We start from the raw sequence: 27,083 nt of genomic DNA on the forward strand, positions 1-27,083 counted from the left end.
TCTCAATGCTAACCCTTAAATAAAACCGAAGAAGCATTACGTTAAACACACCACCCATGACCGTTTGTTAATCACGTCAAGCTGTACGCACTGCGGGTACCTGGCACTTTTACAATCTACCCTTTGGCTGTGTTAGACTGTGTTTCCATGACAAGGCTGTACTATTTATGGGTGTTTTGTCATGCTGCAGGTAATATATTACGACAGCTGTGTTATTGTCTGATAGCTGGGTGTTTCCTTCTCACCCAGGAACATGAAAAAAAGGTCATACGGATGATGGAAAAATCTGTGATATATATATATTGACTGTGGCATTACTGAGAGATCAGTTCAAAAGGCTGCTCTTTTATAAAAGAGATAAAATGTTCTCTTGTGATGCCATGACTGGGCATGTACTGTATGTTTGGGTATTGGGTTCTGTTTGACACTTGGATCTCAACCAGTCCTAGGACATCAATATTTTCCGTACCACTCTGTGCCGTGCTGTTTTACAGCCAGCTCAGGCCTGCGTCCAGTAACAATGCAGAAGCCAACTTTTTTTTCCCCCTGAGTGTCTGACAACATTCACCAGCTCATACAATACGCTCAGCCTCCTCTTAGAAACAAAACACCGGTCTCATCTACCTATCTTTGTGAAATGTGAATGATGAGGAGAGGAAGAGGTTAAAGAACAAAGTTTTATTTTAACTCTTTATGACTGAAATGTGAAAGAACCCACTGTTTTTTGTGTGTCAGTTTAGTAAAATAATTAGCTGTGTGCACAAATGGGGGGGAGACATGCAAATAGAGATCAAAACTCATAAGTGGCCATTACAGTGACAGATAAACTGAATGATCCCTAATTAATAGGTTAGAGTGAATACGTACATTGGTGTATTTTATTCCTATTAGTAGGTTATACATATTAAATGATGTGGTGCTGGTACAGCCTCTGCATGCTTTTGGCTACCGTGCTTCTATTTATTACATTTTGTGCAACACAGGCGACTTGTGACCCCCTTGTCAGGAGGGTGTCTCACAAGTAGCACCTAAACAGCAACATTGACATTAACTTCCAAAAGAGAATGTACAAAATAAATGTTTCTTTCTTCTTTTTTTTTTTTTTTAATCTTTTCTTCTGATTTTGCAATAAAATAGGCTCAACGTTTTTATAAAAACATCAACCCTTGGCACTTTTCATTAATATTAAGATGAGTCCTTGTTTTAGACTTAAAAAAAAAACAGCAGTGTCAAAATATAATTCATGCAGCAAGTGTGAGAATAAAATCGTTATACGTCGAGTTCGGTCTACAAAGTTTACATCAAACAGACGATGCTCTCTGCACACAAAGAGCCGCTGAAGAACAACCGTTGCTCGATGAGACGCTGCAGCCAACAATTTTCATTCCAGTTGTGGGGAAGCAGAGCTGGAGGTTCAGAGACTCATGCTGAAGCCCTTATCCAGCTTCTTTCTCTTCTGGCTCAGCTGTCCACTAATGATGCTGAATGTCATTTCACTGCTCATTAAAAGAACATCTGCAGCGAGTCTTGCCACCTGACGCTAGTGGAGACATGGTGTCCCCGAGAATGAAATTAAGAGAAACTCAAACTGACCTATGCACATCAGACCTGCAATGAGAAAGGAGAGTAAAAATATTCAGGTATACAGTAAGTGTCTCAATTGTATGTTATTTTAAAAGCATTACAGCATCAGATCTACTACATGTGGCCTGGGCTTTTTCAAACAGTATTATCAACAAACAAGTATTAACATTTAACTACCACTCAGTTTAAGTGTTTTTGCAGGAATATGGAATGAAAACGCCCCATTGTCGTGTTCACCTTCTCTTGTGCTTTGATGAGGTCAAAGGGCTTTAATGAAGGCTTTTAATGTCCAAAGTGTGCAGCTATGACTTCTCCTTTTATGTCTTTGATCAGTGCCACTGACTGGAAAGCCTGGCTTATTGCAAACCACAGCAGCATGTACAGTGTCTCACACCCTGACATCACAGGCTTGTTAGATTCAATCAAACGTGCAGTAGTGCAAGTGTGCCTAGGATTGCGTTATGGTGGTGTATGAATGGCTATATGTGCATATAAGCATACAATGTATACTTGAGATGTTCTTGCATTTCTATTTTAACATAATACAAAGCCCTGGTCTGACCCTGAGGGTAGAGAAAAATAATTAGAGGCTTGAGAGTGTTTCATGCTGTAAATCTCTAGGGAAGATCTCCAACTCTGTCTCTTCTCTCCCTCCTTCAGCAATAAGGTCAGTCGAGTGTTTAATTAATGCTGCCCTCTGACAGATGAACAGGCGGATGCAGCAAAAGGACACTGATAAGGAAAATAAACAGTGTGATATTGAATGACCAAACTAGTCTAAAGATAAACTTGTGATTTAAGTGAAAAGAAGACAAAACTGCAAAAGAAATGTCAAGAATGAAACAGAGCTATAGAGAGTCAAGCATGAAGCTCCTCCGTCACCCTGATTTCTAATTAAGCCTTAGAGTTTGTTTAATGCCGTCCATGGTTGGGTCCCTCTCGTAAATGAAATATGCTGTTTGAGGTGATACAGTACATCTGTGTATCAGACTGTAGCAGATGTTTTCATTCGGGCATCTCTGAACCTAAACTGTTGCACAAATCACAAACAACCCAGCAGTCAACAAGCTGTTAGCGTACAGATGGATTTCAATCCAGTAAAATGAGATAACCTTGTGCTCCCAATGTTCTGCATGCATCCAGTCTTTAAAACACTAGTGCTGTGACCATGCAACTACATGATCTATTATTTTAAGTGCTTGTTTGGCAAAGTGCCTGTGTAGGACAGGTGTTGGTAAGATATAAAAATTATTTACCTTGGATTTTTTTGGCAGTCTGTCATTCTGTGTTAAGATCTCATGCAGGGTGTTACTCAGCGGTGGATTGAGGCTCAGCTGAGACGCAGTCAGTGTTTTCCTTCTAAACCACTGGTGTCAAACGAGGTCCAGCAGACAAAGCTGTAGCCTTCACTGCTGTAGCTCTTCATACTGAGAAACGACCAATCAAAAAGCTCCTCCAGCCTACTGGTTGTTGACAGGTTGAGTCAGATTCCATAATAGTGTCTTTTACCTTTTCCGAAGCGCTTTAAAACGTGCATTAAAATCAATAATACGGTCATATTTTCTTCGGGTTGTCTATTAACACTTGGTGAAATAATCATTAAATATTCCTTCAATTATGTAAAGGTAAAATAACATTATTTCCTTGTTTAATCTTTAATATCTTATGAATTTGTAGGAAGTGCAGACATGAGTTATACGTTAAAATAAAGGCCAACATAAGGCTTCACCCTTTATAACCATTTATGATGAACTGTGAGCCTCAGCTGCAGCTGTAAAGTACATATTTGTGTTTGCAAATATTCTAACAGTAGTTAAAAGGTTTACCTGCATATCAGGTAAATACTAACAAACTGTTCATTGTGGCAGTCAAAAGTTATTGATTTAATTTCTTACCATTTTTAACACATGTAAATGGCTATTTGAATTATTAATATAGTCATTCATTAATGATTAAATAAGGTACATTATGTCATTAATGATTCATATAAAACAATGGAATAAATTAATACATCTTCAATTACTGGTTAATAATAATAATAATATTAAATAATGATTAGTTCACCATTTCTTAATGATGGCTGGTGTAAAGTGTTATGTGCTGTTATGAGTTACTGTTTGTTGTCGTTTGTTGGTTATCGCAATTGATTAAGTCAGTATTTAAAGTGAAAACATTGCAAACCAAATTCTCTCGCTCACCACGTCAAGCCCCCCTTTAAAATGTATAAAGTGTGAATGTCATGTTTTAAAAATGCATAGGCCATCTGTGCACTTGTCAGTGCACACCAACTTTGGCTAGCTGCCCTCCAGTTTGAATCGAGCCTTCTCATGTATTTATATTCCCATGGGGCTCCACGGTGGAGTCTGTGTGTCCCGCTTTGTGCTTTGTCAGCGATCAGAGATCCTTCTGTGGCTGAGATCTCAGCCCTGATACTCAGATCATATTACAGACTGACTGGGCATGATTTAGGTGAGGTAGATTGCACTTGCTTTCCACTTCATGCTCGGTCCTTCACTGGCATTTCTCATTCTCACGTTATGCATTGGGCAAATTGGGAATTTATGTTGACAAGCAGCTCAAAGGTTAAAAAACAGGAATGTCTCAATGTGGACTTGTAAAAAAAATCCAAAGTAAAGAATGTAGTAAAGACTCTCATTGCTTTAGTCCAATGAGTCTCATGAGAGGCACTTCAGTACCAGGTAAGAACACAGCAGTCCTCCCACCACAGGGGGAGCTACATCTCTCTACACAGAGCTCTCGTCCGGCCTGGGCAGCAGCTGAGTGTGCTTCCTCTTCTCTAAGATCCTGTTGAGCTCCTCGGCAAAGGAGTAGCAGAGCGGTGACGTGCTTTCAGACTCGCTCTGCCTCAGCAGCACATAGCTGTTGCCGTTCATCCTCCTCAGGACGCTGGGCAGCGTGGCCGACAGCCCGTTGGGGAAGTCACACTCTGGAGAGGGATGTTGCGGGGTTGGTGGGAGAGGAGGGGCCGGGGGAGGAGGCTCCTTATTGGATGATGGGTTACCCTCACCGGGGACGATCTGGAGGAAGCCTCCGTCCTGGATGTCGCCGTTGTGCCGTTTTGAAACTCCATTACAAATGCCGTTGCCGTTACAGTGGCTTGAGATGGTCTTCAGCTCCATGTGGGAGGAGTTTCTGTGCTGTTTTCTGTGCCTGTTCTGCCTCTTACTGTTTGGGTAGGCAGAAGCTGCGGCTCGTATTGAGTACTTCCCTCTGTTGCCCAGTCGCAAGCAGACGCCCACATAGACAAGGACCACAGTGAGGACCACACACAGGCCTCCGAGAATGGTGATGAGGGACAGATACATGGCCTCCATGTTCCTGGGGGAGAGCAGCTCTGAGTGAGGGAGGTGAGGGGCCGGGGCTTGTGGCAGGGGCCTCTCAGGGGAGGGACGCTCAGTGGGTGCTGGCAGGGTGGCAAAGTCACTGTAATGGTCTTCAGTTGACTCAACAGGTGGGGGAGGGGGCAGGTCCAGGCAGATGGTGATGTTGTAGGTAACTAGGGCAACCTTGATATTGTTCTCAACAGCGTAGCAGGTGTACAGCCCGCTCTGGTCCTGCCGGGCCTCGATGATCAGCAGGCCGTCTGTGCCGGTTCTGAAGCCAGAGTTGAGACCGTAGCCCCGCAGCTCGCTGCCATCCAGAGTCCAGAGGGGCGTCGCCAGGTTGGAGCTGAGCTCACACTGCAGCAGCACGTCATCACCCACCCGCACAGAGCGGCTCCGCACGACAATCTCTGCAACACACATATTAATACAATGAGTCTAATTTCACATTAAGTTTACAGGAAAACTCACAAATTTGACTATGACTCATGTGAATGATCTACTAAATGTATCAAAGGCTGTCCAAAGATATTGAGGCATCAATTCCAAATCTTTTCATTCCTGCCATCCTTTTAACTTGTACAGGTGAGAACAACAAAGGGGCAGAGATGATGCTACATTTTATCAGATTGAAATTGTGAGGAGATGGAAGGCATTTGTCTGCCTTGAATATCAAACAGATTTGTCTCCAGAGATGGCAAAAATGTGATTAAAGAAGGGAGAAGAGGATTTTGCCAACGCAGTGTGCATAATCAACTTTCAAAGAGGCCTTCATGCCTTCTGATGACAACTATGCGTCTTTCGAGTCCTTCCTAACAATCTCTATTTTTAATCTCCCTTTCATCATTCACTGCGTTAAAAGCAATTTTTTTAGGCAGCAGCACCTAGCTGCAGATGAGATTTCTGTGTACCATTTTGTGTATTTTCACATCCTTTGCTGCCCTGCTGGATGTCCTGGATTAAAGTGGATCTGTGAAGAGAGAGAAAACATAATAACTATATCAGTGCAAAGAATAAACACATGCTTACTGTAAAATAACAAGATATTGAGTATTGTTGGTACATATACAGAAATCTCTATTTCTTACTATTTCTACTTTGTGCTATATTCTGTCTCATATCATTTGTTGCCTCCATAAGCACTTTCTACTGAGTAAGCAAATCTGTTCAGGTTAAATCAGTACACTGCTGCATTCTATGTTTAGTAGAACAGACAGCATCAACTTTCTGCTTACGCAACAGTTCTGGAAGCTGACACTGACCGGGCACTGTGATACTTGAGGTTAGTCAAATCAAACACACAAAAGGGCAGGACACACACAGACACACACACACACACACACACACACACACACACAGACACACACACACACACCTGTCTGCTTGTGCCATTATGTCTACACACTGGGCTCCGTTCCAGGCACAGTGAGGGTCCCTGGCAAAGACACAGTCATAGCAGGAGGTGTATCTGCGACAGTTGGAGAGGGGAAGCTGCACCACGCCTGATGGGGAGCTCACGTACACACTCATCTGGTGGGGAGAAAGAAGATTTAAATACCGCAGGGCTGAGATTACTCCTTACATGTGTTTGTGCATGTGATGGTCAAACCCACTACCTGTTTTGCAGATAGCAGCAGGTTGTTAACAGGTTGGGGTTCCTCAAACAGTTGAAGCTCCTCGATAATGTGAAGCCGACCCTCAATTTCTACAGCTTTATGTAACCAGCCTTCATCTGATTGACACATACAAAGAGTAGAAACATTTAAAACAATTAAAAAGGACCATACCAACACGCAGTAGCCTGTACTACCAGCAGAATTTAATATGCATTTCTGTATGTTTTCAAAACATTAGTGTTTTAAGTTGATTTCCTGCCTTTAAGTCAGCCATTGGATTCATTCATTTCAGTATGCAATATACAGTAAATTAACTTGCAAACACTTAAAACTAACACTTAAGATCCACTTTTTCTTATCATAGTTAAAACGCAGCTATAGTCTGTGCTCTCAAGAAGGTTCAGACATCCAACATGTGGAGTTCTCTCACAAAAAACAATGGTTTTAATGCAAAAAACGAACTAAATTCCAATTGTCCTATTCACGTTGTTTCTTTCAATTTTTTTGTCTTGTGGGTTGGATTCTCTGAAAACCTGTAATGCATTGCTGTACAAGCCACTTAAGCACATATTTGTATTTGGTAAATTGTTTGTTTTGTTGATTTTGGCAGATTTTGCTACCTTTAAAGTAAGCCAGGCCCCCTGTTTCCAGTATAACTAACTGTCTCTTGGCTGTACTGTAGGTTCATATTTAGTGTACAGAAATTAAAGTCAATCTTCTGATTTAACGTTTGACAAGTTTTTTCTAAAATGTCGAACTATTTCTTTAACAGATTGCACAATTAATACCTTACATGAACTTATACACACCTGTGCCCAAGTACAATACATGGTATGTTTTTCCATCCAAGCCTTGGATCATGTGTACGGCCATGTGTGTGTAGTCTGTAGTCCGCCTAAACAAAAGGGGACGTCTGTCTGATGGTTGGACCTGCTGGGACATCAGAGGATGCCTCCTAACAAAATTCAGCACATCATCAGGCAGAGAGGTGGAGAAGTTTATGCCCCTGGCCCTCAGAGCGTCTGTTATACACTGTAGGAAAAGAAGCCAAAAAGAGCAATAAGAAAAGTAACAAGGCACGATGTGGGCTGCAGGGAAAAGAGAGACATTTTTGGCTCATTTGTAATAAAGTTTTCTGTAAATAGAGACAGATAGTGGAAGGCAGAGAGGATGTCACAAGGCTTAGCGAGATGGTCTGTAGGGAAAATTAAGGGATCATAAAGAAAATGTGAGCCTGTGGAAGATAGTATTTGGGGAAAATGCTACTTTTCACATGCACAACAATGAGCCTGTGTGAGTTCAGCAGTCGGCTTGAGCTGACATGTGGGCAACTCAGCTCTCTCTGCACCTGACTAAGGGAACAACTTCCCTTCAACCAACTCCTCTAAGAGGCTTTCATGCTCCCAAGTTAAAGCCCTTGACCACTTCTCCTTTCTGTTTAATAGCAATGTTAAAATTAAGTCCTACAAAGTGTTGAAGTGACACTACAGTGATAACCTCTGCTCCTGTCGCACTAAGCCATTGTCGCCAAAACTACAGGCTGGAGTTAATCGCCATGGAAATGGGTTTCAGTGACATAAGATGCTTGTGTTTTGAGCCTCATCGTTGAGGCTGCCACACTCATTTCCCCTCCATCTCTTCTCATGCATCTTTACTTTGGATCAGTTTCATCTGCTCTCTGTTGTGGTTTTCTGGTTTGAGTCTTTGAGGCCGAGAAAGAGGAGACATTTCTTCTGGGCTTCTTCTTTTGTTTAAGAGAGGGCAGTAGTGGTGTCTGTGTGCATGTTTACCGTTCCAGGTCGTGGGTCAGGGATCTTTCCAGTGTATTCTTTCCACTTAAAGCCAGAGTCCTGGTTCTCCATGTAGGGTCCTTGAAAGGCCTCTTGGACTTCAGACAGAGAGAACCGACACACTGCAGAGGCCTTCACGTTTTTCCTAAAGACAGCCACACACACACACACACACACACACACACACACACACACACACACACACACAGAGACAAAAAACAGAGCACAGGCCATGAACAATAACAGCAGTAAACCCAGTGTTGCCATAGGGACAGCAGTAGAAGTACAGTAGATCCGTGGCTCACCTAAAAGATGGAAAGAGACAAATGGGAGGAAAGCACATGGGACGGGAGAGGGGATAAGCACTGTCAGAGATAGTACAAAGATGATTAGAAGTCATACGTCTCTGAGAAGAGTAGGAGAGAAGGAGGAGAGAATTACAAAAATGGTTTCATAAAAGGTGTAGTAGGAGTTAGAGACAGGAGAGGTGGAGCTCAAGAGGAGACAGCAGCATCCCAATAACAGAAACACAGTTTGTTTGTCTTTTCCACACCACAAAATGCATTGCTTGGCATTCCCTTTTCAGCCGATACATCCTTGCAGTGAATGAACCACGTTAAAAAGTGGAAACTACTTTGTACAAAAGGGCCATTACAGTTATAATCTTTAAGATTTTCCTAAAATTGAACACCATTTTTTATACTGTTAATAGTTAGCATTTTATCTGCAATAGCCATTTGATATATTGACATTCAGTAATTACTTCTCTGTATAGTGGTTGTTTTTTGGATAACATTACAGCCTCACTGTTACCGGTCCGCTCTCTTTACACCGTGTCAAAGCTGTGTTTACTGCTAATGCAAACTATGCAAAGGGATAATGCAATGGAACCAACATTAATGTGCCCTGCTGTTGTGTGGGAAACTACTTGCGCCATGTGCAGCAAAAAATCAGATCATGGTTGCAATTATTTATGCCTGACTTCTTTATTTAAACAACAGGAGTTTGGTTGGTTGTGCTGTAAACGGATTCCCCAGTTGCCCTTGTGTTGTATTTCTGACAAAGTAGCTGCTCAGAAGGGCATTTGCCCCATTATTTGACCGCACTCGCTGTTACCACGGTAACCACAGGGGTCACCAAATCCACTAGGACTGAAATCTTACGGACTACAACTTTAACTTCTTTTAAGCCAATCTAAATCTGCATGTCTAATTAATATTCTCTCCTCAAACTGCCCTAAAATTCCTCCATCTAAAAGTTCTCCTCTTTTTCATCTTGTCCCTTCCTGTCTTCTTCGACTGCCTCAATGTATTGATTGCTGCCTTTCATCTTTATCTCCCTCATTTACATTTGCATCCTCAAAGTCCCTGTCAGTCAGAGACCTTGACAACACACAAGTTCCCACTCACCACTCGAGGCCGAAGATGCCGTAGAAGAGCGTGTCCTGCGGGGTGAGGCCAGGCATGACAAACACGCTGCGCAGCATGTTGAAGTGGAAGTCGTACTCGGGCAGAGAACATGTCAGCCTGGCCTTGAGGAAGGACGTCCACCGTTTCTGGAGAGTTAAACGGCCTCCCCGGTCCCCCTGAGGGAAGAAGGGTGGGAGAGAAAGGAGAAAGAGGAGGGAGATGAGAGGGTCATATGAGGTGAGGCCTGGATAAATGAAAAACAGACTGAACACCCGGCTCAAGGCGGCACACAAGGGGAAGTGAACCTCCTAAAGAGTGCAACAGATGGCATGGGAGAGCAATAACGATAATTTTAATAAGATTATGGGTTCCCATAGGTAAGACTCCCCACTGTAATCTACAGATTTGTGTGTGTGTGTGTGTGTGTGTGTGTGTGTGTGTGTTCCTCAGCAAACTGCAGCACATCTTAAGGTTAAAAAAATCTTGACAAATTCACAATGGAAAAGCTTGACTCAAGGCCATGATGATTTTTGAAATCCAGTAACTGACATCATCTAGCCCTCTGGGCAAATTGCAAATGTCACACATGCTGCAGCCCCAAAACATTTCTATTAAGATGAAAAAACAAATATGCTTCCAAGGAGAGAACTTGTGAGCTGACTTTAAGGTGCCACAGTAGAGAACAACAAGGTTATTACACTGTGCAGTTAGCTCTCACTATTCTTAACTCCTTCCTGGGCAGCATGAAATGTAAATCCACATTTTAGGCATCAGAGGATGCAAAACAGTCTTCCTCTTCCTTGCAGTCATCCATCCCTCTCACTTGGAGCCAAACTGACTCTGCAACCCATTCATCAGCTACACAGTCTGCTCTTCTAATCACACTGGGGCCTTGTGACAAATGCATTCCCCATCCAGCACTTCATCTGTTATAGCACCCTCTCCTATCATCAACCAAGACTTCACTCAAGCTAGTCTGATGCAAGGCTTCACTCCCAGTTGTAAATCATATCCTGCATCTCTTTAAATCTGCACTCACCTTACAAACGCGCGCCACTCGGGCCACCCGGCTGTGGCTGTAGGTTGTGGTCTGCTCCTGGCTCCTCTCGGTGAAGAAGTAGTAGATCTTATCATCATCACCGGTGCTGCTGCCCAAACTCTCCCTCACCAGTGTTGAGCCCACAAAGTCTGCCTCTGTAATGGGGGACAAAAAAGAATGAATGGAATGAAACTGGGTATAGTAGATGTCCTGAGCAAAAAAAGTTACGTAGTATTCTTCCTGTCCACCTGAGGTGAAGAAAGGAATGGCAAACACAGATGGTGAAATCGAAAAGTCAAAAAAGGAGACGTTAGGATGCTTCAGTTATCTGCAAAACATCATGTTTTGAGTAATTTAAACCCAAAACTAGGTGTCTGGAGGAATATATTAACAACACTAGGAGTCTACAGTCATGCTAGTGGCTCAAAACCACAAATGTCAACCTCATGGTGATACTAAAGGAAAAGTCTGGGGATCATCAAAGTCACAAGATAAATTGTCTGGGAACCATGAATGTCTGTACAAAAAGTCATGGCAATGCATGCAGTAGTTGTTGAGATATTTTAGTCTGGACCAACGTGTTGGACAGACCGACTGGGACTGGGACACAGAATTGTCAATGCATGTAAAACTAAGTTGTAATGCTTTAAGAATTAGTGGAGCAATCAGTATGAGTCAGGAAAGTTAAATAATGCATTATTGATCAACTGGAGCTGATAAAGAATCAGTATCTGAGTTGCTGTGGCCACTTCAGCAGATTAGGTGCTTGTCAGTATGGAAGCTTAAACGTTGTGTTAGCTGGTTGACGGAGAGAAGCTGGTTGACGGAGAGAAGCTCTGACCACTTAGACCACCCTGCTACCTAAACAGGCTAAAGGGCTTTATCATTCCAGGAGATTAACCCACCATTCAGCCAACGTGTGGGAGCATCTTCGGTCTTCAGTGTGGGAGACGGAGAGTTGCGGCGGATATCTGGAAAGCTCCTAAACTCGTACTGGGAAGCTGTATACATCTGCTGGTCTGGAGTAAAAAAAAAAAATTAGCACTTTCTTCAGTTTTTAGTAAAACTCTGGAGGTGACTGACAACGGTTGAAGGGCTTACCGATGAGGAGGGCAGTATAGCCCGTTGTCGGGCCGTAGGGACACTTGTCTTTGCCTTCTTCAGGCTGAGATGACATCACAAACCTCTCCTTATCCTATACAGGACAAAACATTTGGGTAAAGAGTAAGGCATTTAGATCCACCTTGAAACCACAAATGAGGAATCAGGAAAACCCCATATGTATTCAGTAAATGCAAATAGCAAACGGATAGATAAACATTATAGTAAGAAATGAACATGAAATGTATTCAACAACACTGAAAGGGCTGTAATGCATTGACATACTATGTATGCACAGAGGGGACTGAAGGCATGAGTCCCACACATGTAGAGATGAGTCGAGTTGAACGTCTGGAGGAATCGGATGTGATTAAAACACTCTGTCTAGAAAAGGAAGAGAAAGCCGGAAAAGATGGAGAGGAAACGAATATCAATACATACTGTAGTAGAGAACTAAATGCAAAAATATGAAAAGAAAGAACTGAGGGAGAAAGAGAAATTAAATGCCTACCTTATTGTCTTTTCCCTTGAGCAGACACTGTAGCTTTTGCTCGGGAGAGGCTTCCCACTCAATCTAATACACACCACATAACATACAGCAAGACAGAAAAAGCGCACAAGTTGGATGGTTTCATATCACTATGACTTGCATACATTTTAGCAAAATACTACAGATCTGACAGCAGATGAATGGAGAATAATCTTCTTGTTGCTTTAATAATTCATATATTTGAAATGTTGACCTCACTGCATCTGAATTTTCATTCATTCATTTTATTATAATACAGGACAACATTAAAAGTAATTTCTATTGTGTTGCATTTAAACTGGCCTGCCTCAGTTAAAAACTGGTTTACAGCAGGTTCCTGTTCTGCAGCACATAAAAGACAGAATCACATTACAATACAAAATAAAAATAGAAACAAGACAACAAGAAAACATAAGCAGCTACAAAGACAAAACAGCCACAATTCAATATGTTGTTGAACAGCAGCATTTTTATCTTTTAACTCTTCTTTAAAGAAAGTTGTAACAGGTGTGTTTAGAGCAGAAGTAGGAGTGCATGCGAGGGAATGTTATGCACACACCAGCAATTATACTTTATGACAGACACCATTGCTGTATTAACATGATAATTAGCATAAAAGCTCATCACCAGACACTCAGCAGCAGGACAAGTGAAAGAGAATTTTCAGCTTCTATGAGTGTGTAAAGGGACAGTCAACTTTAATGGTATTATTCTGCAACATGCAATGGTTTAAAGGTCCCATGACATGCTGCTTTTTGGATGCTTTTATATAGGCCTTAGTGGTCCCCTAATACGGTATCTGAAGTCTCTTTCCAGAATTTCAGCCTTGGTGCAGAATTACAGCCACTAGAGCCAGTCCCACAATGAGCTTTCCTTAGTATGTGCCATTTCTGTGGCTGTAGCTTTAAATGCAGCAGCACTGACGTCAATGCTTTGATTTGATTCGATGACTTACTTCGTCGGATCAAGCCTTTCATTCTTCATAAAAGAACTCATCTTAACCCAGTAAGTTTACAAGAGAGACTTGCAGTCACTCAGAGTCCTGGCATCCGGTTGCCCAGGAGCTCGTTCATGCTTCCCGTTTCGGCTTTGTCGCGCACCACTGAAAAAAAGAAAAGAGTGGTGCGCGACATCTGCTCACACGCTATAAATCCGGGTGCCCCGGCAAGATCTACGTCATTTTTATGTCACGATGGCGCACACCAGCTTGGCTGTGGCTACTGTAAAACACGCATAAGGAGCAGATTCCAGATTGGCCCATCTAAGCTTTCATTTTCTCAAAGGCAGAGCAGGATACCAAGGGCTTGGTTTACACCTATCGCCATTTCTAGCCACTGGGGGACCATAGGCAGGCTGGGGGAACTCATTAAAGCGTACCTCTCGCCAAAATGCAACCTAGGGTCTTTTTGTGAATGTACCCGATTCAAACTTTCGTTTAAAAGCATATTTAGGACGGAATTGCCACTTTGAAGATTCACCGTATTTTCGTTTTTCGGTCAAATGGCCTTTTGAATGGGAGTGCTAAGGGCACTTTTATGCTAGTATTTTTAAAACACTAAGACGGCTCGACACAACATGAAACTTTCCTCGAAGTCTCATCAGGGGCTCTACACCTTAACGAAAGCATTGACAACATTGTTTGTGTACCCAGAGTTTACTAAAAAGAGAGGTTTTGAGCAACTCACCGTAGCTGTTGTTCTTCCGGTCGCCGTCTATCGAGCCAGTCAAAAATAGTCGAGGGAGGAGAGTAAAGATGGAAAGCTCCAAAAGCTTAGTTCAATATAAATGCATGGATAATGTGTTGTTTTGTCGTTAGTGAAACACAATATTGACCTTGTAGTTGAGAAAGGAGCCTCATATAAGAATGACATTTCCTCCTATGGAGTCCGTTCATTCGCATTAGGAGATCGACTCTTTTTGACTGGGAAAATGGCGGATAGCGTAAACAACAACTGCTAACGCGAGTTGCTCAAAACCTTTTTTAGTAAACTCTGGGTACATCTTAAAAGTGCCGATTCCATCCTAAATATGCTTTTAAAACGAAAGTTTGACTCTGGTACATTCACAAAAAGATCCTAGGTTGCATTTTGGCGAGAGTTACGCTTTAATGTGAAATTTTCATGCCATGGGACCTTTAAGAACTAGATGCTGACAATGCACTCTAAGGAAATGGAAATAGACAAATGTTGCCAATAGCTATGGATATCATTTATAAGTTATAATCCTTAAGATTTCAGTTCTACTTGATTTGGTGACACCTAAGAATATCTTATCTGAAAGGAGTCCCAGAGTTCTAATCAAAATTACACATTTATCGATCAGCATAGGCAGAAAACATGATATCTGCAGCGAATAATATACAATATGCAAGTTTATGCAGGAAGATGCTCTTGTGGTAAAACAGTTGAAATGAAATATTGTTGGCTCAGAGAGTTCCTGCATTGTGGAATGCAAATGAAGCTGTGGCAGAGTTAAAGGTATGGCAGCTGAGGAGCACAACATGCAGCAACACAGAAACAAACAAACTCACAGTGAGAACAGAGCTGACTGAAATATCAGAGGCATTGAGAGCGAATACAGCCCCCCGGGCCCCGACGTAGAGACGCTCACTGTCAGCCTCCAGGAACATGGTGCTGTAGTTGACTGCAGAAGACTGGAAACGTCTGCAACCCTGGAGACCTGAGAGAGGAGAGGAGAGGAGAATTGGTTGTTAATGAACATGACTTGTGTAACCCCCTAACTGGTTCTGCAATATCCATTTATCAAAACAGCTCCTAATGTTCTTTAAGAAATACAGCATAGACAACAAAGACACCAGACAGGCTGAATCAGAGATTTGATTGGTTACATTTTAGAGATGACACACTGAAAATTAGTAAGAACAAAAAACAGATTTTCTTTTGTTGTTGTACTTATCCTCACTGCGATTATTGGTAAATACAAGTGTTTGAAACAGCCCGATTCTCATTCATAAGGCAACACCCATTACCACCTGGGCATATCTCAGCACAATTACTGTCCTCTGCTGCTATTAATTATGGTCCGTCTCTCTCAACTATGGGTCAATAAATAATACTTTTCAAAGAAAAAGCATCCTCTGTTCACATTCATTTCATCAAATACTCTATTATAGACTGATTACTGTATTATGTACACCTAAATACAAAAAAAGCTTATACGGTCATCTGGATTTTTATGTGATGATTTGAACAAAATACAATGAAAAAATCCACACTGTTGGATATTCATAAACTAACACACGTCTCCCTGAATGCCTTTAGAAAAGCCCACAAATGTGCATAACATTCTTGCCATCAGAGTTGGGGCATAAGCGTGAGCACTTTTTCAATCAAAAATGACAGCATGAGAATAAAGGGAGGAATAGAAATCTATTCATCTTCTGTGATGGATTTTTCGCTGTATGATTGCCAAACGTTAGTGCAAAGTGGTAAGAAGGCCTCGTTCTTTGATTCTGAGGGAATCGCTTTAAAATCAGATTCTTTTTTAGACTGCTAGAAATAAAAATGATTCTATTAAATTCTATTATACTGTAGCTGCACAGAAAATCACTTTACGTGACCTCACAGTTCCCTGCGTTTAGTCAGAAATGAGGGTCGGATAGAAACGTATTTTCAATTGCTCTGTACGTATGTCTGGCACATATTGCAGAATTGACAAATAAAACTGACTTGACCTGAAAAAATACACAATACCTAACAAAATGGGAGAAGTAAGATACATAGCTGCTTCTTGACAGCATTAATATCATTTAAGGCTGCGTATCTACCAACATTCCCTTGCTCATTTTTAGTGCTGAAAGTATTCGTCAATTACCAATTAGTTGTCAGACAGAAAATGTATCACCAACAATTTTTATGATCAATTGTTCGCACCAACCGCCTAATTGCAAGAAGCATGTAACATGTTTAAGAGTCTACAGCTGATGAAAAACTCATGAGTTTTGCAGGTTAACCCTAACCCATAAACCAAAGTATTGAACAAATTCAAATTTTGGTCAGATGATACCACTAGGCTATATGAAAAGTCAGAGATCACCAAAGTTGTCAAAACTCATCCTGAGGGGAACATGTAGGTATATATAACCTTTACAGTATGAAATAATCTAGTTTAATTTAAACAGCAAGATCTCTTTTGCAAGATACTCTAGACCTTGTGGAGACATTTCACTCAAAACCACAAATATATACCACATGGTGGCGCTAGAGGAAAATTCTGGTTCATCAAAATCAAAAATAGTTCTTTGGTGTACCATTGCTATACATAAGAGCCCCGCTGCTAGCATAAATAAAATGACACATTTGGTGGTTCCAGCATTACAAACTTGCTTTTCTCAGTTATATATATATATATATATATATATCCCACATTGGGCAGTAAAAGCCAAGGGATTATGCTTATCCTACATAGCTCTCCTGAGGAAGAAGAAGATAATGAAAAGAGGCCCTACACAACATCAGATTTCAGAGATCCACTTCTGCTTAATGTGGGTTTCTGTTGTTCAAGGTTGTATTGCTTTGTGTGCGTGTCCCCTGTCCAGTTTTCCAGGCTATATTGGGATGCATCTGTTTTGACAGGACAAGATACTAATGACGTTCAATCATAAAAAACAGCAAAGAGACATGCTGTACAGCACACTCGCACAGGTACACACGCTTAATCGACAAGTCATGAAGTCACTCACTGCAGTCATGAAATGCCAGAGTCATGTAAGCTCTAAACATACGAAGCTTGGGGTAAACATGACACCACGGTACACACACACACACACACACACACACACACACACACAACATCATCTCCACAAGACAACTGTGATGTGACCAAACATTGTTGTCACTTGTGGAAAAATTACAGCAAAGTTGTCATTTATTGTCTAATTAAAATATCTGACGTGACTAATGCTGAGCAGGTTATACCATCAGCTGGGGTGGAGTGCTGACAGCAATTAAGAGCCATAGAAATTTGAAAGCGATCCACTTTTGCTGCCTATTGATGAGTACAGTTGCTCAAATCGGCCAGTGTCAGGCTTCCTGCATCCTTAGCCACTCCACTTCCCCACCGAAGACTGCATGGTTATCAAGTAAGCTGCCATTAAGATTCCAACCAGCTGCTGTAAAACACAATCCACTCTGCTCACTTCAGCAGCAGCAGCAGTCAATTCCCATCCCAGACTGCTCCTGGGTGATCAGGTGTCAACTTTACCTCACTCATCACATCATCAGCAGGAGGAAGAAGAGTATTACCTGTATGGGATTTTCAAAACAATAGCTTTTCCTACATGATACAAGTGCTTCATTGTGAGCGAAGACAATGCATTACAGCAGAGGCAACACCTATGTTTCCTCTGAGTAACCTGAGCACTAGGACACATAATGCCTTACAACTGGACCCAGGTAACTGAAAACAACCTCTCTGAGAGTGTGACGCAGCAAAGAAAGATTTAGTAACTATCATTGGCAGCACAGTTTAGCCTCGGCTTACAAGATTGTGTGAGAATAGGCACGTTTGATTCAAGCTATTAGGGAGAGAAAAAGAGCAAGAGAGGCAGCTAGAGAAGCCCAGATGATATTATTTACTGAGCAAACACTTGGAGGGACCTCAGCTGATCAGCACAGTACACAGTGTTCAGGGACACAGGGACACACACACACACACACACACACCTGACAGAATTGTCAGGCCTGTTACGGCTCATACCTCTTTCAAACCAATGAACTGGGTCAGAGCAGGGTTGTCTGACCAGTGGTCATGACAATGCATACGATCTGGGTCTCAACCCGGGAGCAATGCATACCAATTACCTCACATGCTAGAGATAGGCGGGGGTTACACATGATATTCAGTCAACAGCTAACGTTGTCATGTACTCCAGTCGAGCGTTACGCCACCAGTTTTGTACCGTAGGCTCTCTGCAGCCTGCAGTTTGAAATGCTGCATGCTGCAGAGATGTGCGCCGCGAGCTAAAGCGGAACAAGAGAGAAATACAGCTTATTTTATGATTTTTTTTTCACAGCGATTGCGTTCTAAAGCACAAATAAATAACCGTCAAACGCTCAGATGATTTAGTGGAGACAGGCAATCTTATGGTTTCATTCTTTCTCCTCTGCATTTCATTCATTGGTGCAGCAGTGAACTTGGAAGTAGGCTACTCTAGTATAGATTTATGACCATTTCAGGACAAGGGGAGAACATTTCTCTTTGTTTCATAACATGTGTTAGTAAGGCTTTGCTGTCGGCTTCCCCCTCATTTCCAACCAATGACATTATTTGTCCTGCCCCGGTTGTTTGCGACCCTAGTGTGCAAATGACAGGGAAATCGACCAGCACACGACCTGCGTCCGACCCACCTCTCGACCTAGGTCGTGAAGCTGAGTCAATCAACACAATTAACCCTTTCAAACACAAAGTCAATCCTGGTTCAAACCTTGTTGAGCCCTCGGTGTGAAAAGGGTATCGGAGTATTCTGACGGGCCGACAGGCAATACTGAATAAACAAAATAAAATCCACCAATTGTAATTCCCTAAATACTTGACAGGTTGAAATCAGTGTGCGTGATTAAAAAGTATTTAGATGAACACCAGTTTTCATTCTTTTTGAAAACCTGCTATCTCTCTCTGTTTTGCCAGCTTTTAGCCTCCCGGCTCCTCAAAATTGAGCACTGGAATTCATCAACTTAAGAACTATTAACGATGACCCTCCCAACGTCACTTATGGTGATTTGCAATGAGGAGAGAACACAGGTGTGTGTGTTTGACCGTGTGCTTGTGTGTGTGTGCGCATGTGTGATTTTACTACCCCACACATTTGGAGGCTTGGCCTTTAGGTTGCTAAGAAACACAGAGATTAAATGGATTAGAGGTAAGTTTGCATATCGAAATCTTCTCATCAGGAAGAGGGAAGCAAAAGTACCAAAGACTAGAGGTAAAGGTGAGGTGAAGGAATTAAAAGAGGGCAGTACAACCATGAAAAGTAAAAACTAATAAAGAAAACATTGAGGAAAAAAGACAGAGCTTAGGTGCCAAGGCAGAGAGATGAATGGTAGAGGAGGGAGAGTGGATGAGAGAGTGATAGGGCAGCAGACAAGGAGGTAAGTTGTGTAGGAGGACCTGTGGGCAGGCTTGAGCACTAACTGATGATTTACAAAAACTGAGATAAAAGGTATCAAGAGAGGCTCATAGTAAAAGGAGGAACAGAAGGGAAAAAAGATGGATAATGAGTGTAAGTAGGTGATGTATTGTGTGAAACACAACTGTTTAGAAAAGAGAAGGGGAGAGGAGGGATATTGTTCTACAAGTAGAGCATACAAAGTGAATTTGGCCAAGAGTCAAGGTGGAGACGTGAGAAAATGTCTTTCACAGGTCTGTGTATCAACAAATAAAGTCCAGGATCAGATAACAGTACTGGTTTAAGGACACACACACAATACTGTATGCAGCCGTCTTGCGTACTACAACAGTTGTCATGGTTACGCTGCTTCTGAACTACCTACAGTGGTGTCAGTCTCCCTGGATGCTCCGCAGGGATCCAAGTGTAAACCTTCACTCATCTGCCTCTATCTCTGTAAAAACTCAGACTACATGCCATCACTCTCACAAGGTAAATGAATAATAATCACACTTTGGTATAAAAAAAAAAAAAAAAAAGAAATCATGATTGACAATTGTAAGAATGAATGTAGGCAAGCTGTTGTATGTGCAAGTTGGTGTGCACACAAATGAGAATGAGAAGGGTGATCCGAGAGTGAGGGAAAAGAGCTTTGTCAGGAGAGAGTTGGAAAATAAAGAAAACTGAAAACAAGAGAAAGAAGGTGTCACCTGCAATAGTACAGAAAGAGACTGAACATAAAAAAAGAGTTTATCTCCAGTGCTTACCACTGCTCAACACGGTGACGCGTGGAGTCACATCCAGGTCCAGGGGTGTTCTGAATGGGTAGCCGGCTGTTGCACACACACAGCAGCTCAGCAGCAGCAGCCGCACCGCAGAGGATCGCGCTCCCTGCATCTCCGCAGAGCGTCTCATGGGACACACACCCTCCGACCAGGGTGTATACACACGTGAAGGCACTCACACAAACACTCACTCACTGGCATTGGAAGGCCAGCAGGCAACTTCCTTCACTGTGCTGTAGAGAGGACCGAAGGAACCTGAAAAAAAAACAAAAAAAAAAACAACAGTATTAGTAGTCATGTCTACACTGGAAGAAACGTGAAAAGGAAGGAAAGCTGGTGAAGTTGAGTGGCACAGTTCAAACACATTAAATGAGCTTATGTGGAGGATTTCACAAGGATGACGACAGAAATATGAAAGAGACAGAAAGCGCATTCGCTAAATACAATTTTGGGGGCTTTCGTAGATAAATGGCGCTGTGTGAGACTGGGACCAGCTCTCCATGTTGCAAAGTCTTGCAGTATGTGAGCAGCAGCTGCCCAGTCTCAACACATGACTGCAAATATCTTTAACCAAACAATGACTGTGCCAATATCACAAGCAAACACTTGAGGATTTAACAGCGATGTGGAGCAATCCAGATCGATATGGTGTGAAACCAGTTCAAACAGCAGACGTAGCTGAGCCAAATCCACGAGGGGAAACATTGTGAAATATGATTATCTTCAAGATGTGTGTGTTGTGAATGCCAATGTTGTTCCAGCAAGACAAGACCCTCTTTTTTGGAGGACAATTGACATAATGCATTCCCTAGCCCCTTACCCTAACCATCACAACTAAATGCCTAACCTTAACCCTTACCCTAACCTAATTCTAACCCTAATCCTACAACCAAGTATTAACCCTCAAACAGCCCTTAAAAATTGTGGGGTCCAGCATTTTGGCCCCACAAGTATACTGGACTCCCAGTTTTTGGAACACACACGGACTCCCGGTTTTTGGAAGACACACACACACACACACACACACACACACACACACACACACACACACACACACACACACACACACACACACACACACACACGAGATACTCTACTTACTGTTATTTTAACATTAGGTAGTAACAGTAAGACGGGGAAATCACATGACACTGTGATTTTATAACTTTTTACGACACACTGTTCCACTTACAGTACACTAGCACAATATAAGACTTTCATGGACTGCAAGTACTAAGGAAAGTTACATGAATATAGACCTAAGCAAATAATAAGTGTCCATAGATAGAGAATGCCCTGTAGAACATCACTAAAAACTTAAAATCATGGTATCTCCAGGAGTTGGGTGTTAAAGGGTTATTCTACTGGTTTGTTTTTGGTTTATTTAAAAAAAGACCATAGATGTGGTGTTGCATGTTTTAGTCAATAAACAAATCATATATGTATATATACACACACACGTTATTGCTGAACATTTTACAAAACAATAAATGAACTGATTGATTCATTTTCTATCTTCCTGCTGTCTCCAGTGTCTGTGTGTCAAAACAAGGACAAACGTTCCTAGTTTTGCAATTGAATCTGTGTTGGGCCAGCTGCCAAAAACGTATTGTTGTCAGAAAATAAAACCACAAAGACAATAAGAGAAAGAAGAAAACCTAAAGTGACTTTGTTTAGTGCTGAAACAATCATCTAATTAGTCGATTGACAGAAAATTAATCAAACATTTGCTGTTTTACAATGTTTTACTCTGTCAATTACATTACAATTCGGTCCCCAACCTTTGGGTTTGGGAGACTTTGGTTGAACCAAACAAGCAATTTGAAAACGTCACCTTGGGCTCTGACAACCTTTGATGGGCATCTTTCACTATTTTGTGACATTTCATAGACTAAACGAGTATTTGATTAATTGCAAAATAATCACCAGATTAATCAAAGATGATTTAAAATGATCATTATTTGTTAGTTTCTTGCATTAAAAAGATGACTTCACAGCAGCTGGCTCTAAAGTCTTGGATGTCAGACTTTCCCAGAATACACTGGCAAGAAAGTGTTTTAAAAACCATCCCTGATGGCAAATTCATTATTATGACAGAATGGAAGTTTGAGATAAAGTAAAGTCAACCAAATCTCCACAGTGATGGATTTCAGGTCTCTGCAAAGGGATATTTCTACTGTACTGAAGTGAAATGAAACCAACGGCTAGAAGGTAGGAAATCGATCTTAATGCTTTGGAAATGTTATATGGGGTGAAGAAAAAAAACTCTGTATGCCTCTAAACCTCAGGATAATCTCAAAACACAGTGAAAACAAGGCTGCTTTTAAAGTTCCTGAAATGAAGCCGGAAATACCACTTTTTCACGAGAATCAACTACTTTTTAAAAAGGTTTTAACGCTCTCTTGTTCCCAAAATGGCAGATATATATTGGAGACAGTAATGATCTCTTTCAGGATGTGCTACCTCTCCTGAAGCCTGTCAAACACTGTAAAGGTGTGCCAATCGCCCTCCCAGACCCTTAAAGGTGGCAGAGGAGGTGCAGTCAGGGGCTCTTTATAAGTCATTTATCTGAATCATTCACACCAAATCACTATGGGCTGTCAGGGTCTATCCTTTCAGTCAATCAGGCAACCACCAGGGTCCTGATGTGGTCTTATAATCCTGAGAGAAAGAGTATATCCAGATGGAAATGTTTCACAGGAATATGACGTAAGAGAAAGAAAATGTGAAATAGAGAAAGCAGCGAGCAAGAAGGTAAAATGCTGTTGGAAAGTCCAGCAGCGCAGAGCAAAGAGCCAGTAATTGTGACATTCCAGATTCTCTGTCATCTAAAATCCATTTCTCCTGACTTGCTGAGTACCCTGGACCCCCTAAATGCAGAAGCTTTCAATAGTTAATTGGCCACTGAGAACACCAGTCAAAACTTGGAGCAAATGTAGAAAGAGATGTTGAAAATAAAATGAGGGTTGACCCAGAGGAAATCACAGTGACTCTACCACTCACAACCTAACCTTTCTAATCTGTCTTCCTCCTGATCTCGCTGCCAGATCTTAGTCCCAAGACATTCATTCACAGAGATGGATTTTATCAGGCAATTATAAAGTGTCTATAAACCTGCCTGAATGGAAGAAATTGGAGCACTGTGGTGACAGCTCCATCAACAGACAACGATTTTCCCAAAGAACTTAAAACTGTGTGTGTGTGTGTGTGTGTGTGTGTGTGTGTGTGTGTGTGTGTGTGTGTGTGTGTGTGTGTGTTTACATGTTTGTGTGACAAATAGTAGAAAAGATTACAGTCAAAGCCATTGAGCTGTACTTTAAATACTGCACTGCTTTAAAAACGTTCTTGTTTCACAGACAGACAAAAAGGAAGCCAACTGACTTGAACTCTATTTGTTCCCAGTACTGTAGCTTTAGGCTATACTTTGTACGGTCACTTTGTGAATGTAAGACTGGGCTCTTTAAACCGACAATGGAGATATTCTGACAACATGACAAAAGAGACAAAACTGTGAATGGTCAGTGTATTACTGAAATGTTCTTTACCATCATTTATAATTGTGCATAATAGAACCTTATTTGTGTCATTTATTTGACTCTTTCCACTCTCTGGTTCTCTCTGTGTTAATGGCAGTCCAATTGTGGTAATGGCTTAGAGTCTAAAGTCTAGAGAGAATAGTTTAGACCCTCAAAAACCATGATCACTCTCATTTAAGATAACAAGAGGCTTACAGTTAATTCAGACAGACCTTAAAATGCTGTTACTTAGAGTATATAACCTAAAATCCCAAATTTGCCTCAAATGGCTTCACAATATTGACATCATACAACGCCCTCTGTCCTTAGACCCTTGATTCGGTGAGGAAAGGAATCCCTCTTCCAGTACAGACAGGAATCCAATAGATGTTGATAGAAATAAAATATACTAAACTTATGCTGAAGAGAAGCAGAATTACAATATTAGACAAATTGCAAAAAATACAAACATGTATAGGGTATATGGGACCACTTTTGTTATGTTGCATGAACATATAACATGTTTGCAGTGTAGATGTAGCAAAGAGAATACATTTCATTAAGATGTATATGTTTGCTCCGTTTGGACTGTGCTAAATCCCAATGAGTGGCTACAGCTGAATATTGAGTTACTCAAAACTAAAAGCATTGGTGAAGTCATTATAAGGGCACGATTAGAAAGGACCAACATTTGAATACGGTAGAGCTGAAAACCAGTTAAGATCCTTTGTAGAATGGGGTAAAATAAAAAAAACAATAAGAAGAGAACATCAAGGACACTATCTACATAACAATTACATGCTTTGTGTTTTATGACCACATCTTTACAAATCTTACAAGTGTTTTCTTCCACTTACCATACCAGTATGTCTTGAATTTCTAAAGACTAAGCAGGTAGAGAAGGTGGATTCCTGGGTTTCCCTATACGCCTACTGATTAGATCATAGTTACAAAATCATCAGCTTGGACAGGAGATGGCTGATTACCCATCTTCAAAAGATCATGCTCTTAAAGCACCTTCAACATCACCAATGTGTGATGTCTGATTTACTCTAATCAGAGCTGTTCTTGCCACATGTTCTCCATATGACCCCCAGGCTGCAGCTTTACTTGCATGTTGCCCAGTTGGCCCACATCCCTGTTGATAGGCTATCTTACGGACTGAAAGTCAGTCCACCAAATGCAACCCCTGATGAGTTGGCCACAATTAAATACAGCAATACTTCAATTTTAGACACACACGAATGATGCCAATTCTTGGCTCAGTTGGTGATCTTACACCTGCCTGTATTGGCTCAACTCACAGGCAAATACCCCAATGAAACGTTTAATTACCCCATATTAGAGAATATTTTACATATCATAAATCTTTCTACCATTGCAAGATTTTAACAAAGAATTATGCCACACAACTAACTGTATGGCCATAGTAGAAAAATGTACCACAACAAAAATACCAAGATAAACTCACTGCTAAGTAAAGGTATTTTATATGGTTGAATCTAGCTAAGCAACGGTCGTTTAACGTAAATGTTCAGGGTGCCTTACCTGAATCAAGAGAATCCAAGAGAAATATACCAGTATGTACGTTTCCTTGAGCTAAAGATAATCCAAGTGGACTTTAAACGCCGAAACACACTCACAAACACCCACTGAACGACACACAATACTAAGTGGGACTGACTCGAGGTTCTTCTCCACTCATTCGCCGTCACAGGTGGCCCGCCCTCCCACGACGCTCACTTCTTCGCCTTTTTTTCCCCCTTCTCTTCACCAACCTCTGAATCGGGTAGTCCGTTCTCTTTTCCACAAGCTCGTTGTTATTTGATGATGAGACGGTTCCTGGCTCGTTGTACCACTTTTTTTTTGGAGGGGGTGGGGGGAAGGGGGGGCTTACACGAGCTCCAACCAGCGCGAGGACAGTTAGAATGAGGCAAAGTGAAAAAGGTGCAAGGATGTGCAACCTGTCCATTTTAATGCTGGAGGGTGGCGTCACACTGACACCTAGCGTGCACTGAGGGGATTACACACAACCAGGTGTGCTGATTATACCGTAGAAAATAGACACATTTAATTAAATCTTTTTTTACGTGACGACGAGATTTAACATTATAAACAACTATGGATTTAATATTTCTTATGTCAGTACTGCCTGTATTTATTTAGCTTTTCTTATTGTTGGCTGAAACCAAAGTTGCTTTGATTTCTCCTGACAAAAAAGAGATAGCTTAAATCAAGTGACTACTTGGTTTAGAAATCTCATCAAGAGTTTAAACTTGCAATAACAGTTTGTTTTTGTGGCCATGTGGGGGCGGGGCTGAGCTCAACACAAATGTTATCACCTTATAAGTTGATATGGAAAACAGTTGTCAAACAGTCTGTCAGAAATGGAGCACTTATCAGAATATAGTAGAAAATCTGCTTAGAGATATAGGAAATATTGGATGGGATAGAACAACGCAATGTAATTCTGCTAAATAAAACAACACATTCATTATTAACCTCATTTGTTTTCATTTTAAACAAATTGTATATCAAAATACAATACACATGTTCTATACTATGTCTGCCACTTTTAAAAAAAATTCCGGTGCTGGTTCCATGGTATCAGAATTTTGGATAGTCATCATGAAAACATTAATTGGTCATGTGACAAGGGCTGGGAAGATTGGCAGAACAGGCAGCCAAGTGACAGTAGGGGAGGCCTGTGCCACCAGTGCCCACCTTCTAGCCCTGCCCCTGCTCAGATAGAATATATTTTGCATCTCTAGATGAGGTGAGATTCATCGTGCAACAGATCTCATATCCCAGTAAATGTGGATGTTATGTACACAGGAGCTCAACACTTAATAAGGGTGACTGGGAGGAAAGCCGGCTCCATTACTCTCCCGTTCCTATCCCCAGAGACACAAACCCAATGAAATAACACGCCCACAGGAGCGACCTTAGTCATTATATTGCATAAGGCAACTGCATAGATCAGATATTTATCTGTGTGGAAACAGTACACCCTGCAGGTCTCCACACAGCTCATAAAAACACAAAGGGTGTGTGTGCTGCAGAGCTCAATGAGAGCTCTGATTATGAAGGAAGGAAGGAAAAAACAGCAGCTATCTGTCATTCCACGTGTGACTTTCTTCTCTAATTTATACAGAACTTTTAATCTATTATGAATGTATGTATCAATTATAAATGCAGTTAGTCATGTTCAGTGGGCGGTGTTGAAGTTGAATTTAGCCTTTTAT

At 41.4% G+C, this 27,083-nt stretch overlaps 1 protein-coding gene across 1 annotated transcript; it reads right to left on the bottom strand.

Moving 5' to 3' along the window:
- Positions 1–663: 663 nt before the first annotated feature.
- Positions 664–25,652, bottom strand: LOC144532072 (semaphorin-4G-like). Its single transcript, XM_078272594.1, has 16 exons — positions 25,387–25,652; positions 20,306–20,578; positions 14,943–15,091; positions 12,395–12,457; positions 12,169–12,267; positions 11,884–11,977; positions 11,688–11,801; positions 10,783–10,937; positions 9,744–9,919; positions 8,335–8,479; positions 7,354–7,576; positions 6,545–6,660; positions 6,304–6,458; positions 5,840–5,898; positions 2,841–5,338; positions 664–1,608 (listed from the first exon to the last, which is right to left on the bottom strand). The coding sequence occupies exons 2-15, from the start codon at positions 20,451–20,453 to the stop codon at positions 4,329–4,331; spliced, it is 2,706 nt and encodes a 901-aa protein (XP_078128720.1). The 5' UTR covers positions 20,454–20,578; positions 25,387–25,652; the 3' UTR covers positions 664–1,608; positions 2,841–4,328.
- Between the last annotated feature and the right edge of the window lie 1,431 nt (positions 25,653–27,083).

Source organism: Sander vitreus, chromosome 17 (assembly GCF_031162955.1).
Source record: "Sander vitreus isolate 19-12246 chromosome 17, sanVit1, whole genome shotgun sequence".
NCBI classification, from domain to species: domain Eukaryota; kingdom Metazoa; phylum Chordata; class Actinopteri; order Perciformes; family Percidae; genus Sander; species Sander vitreus.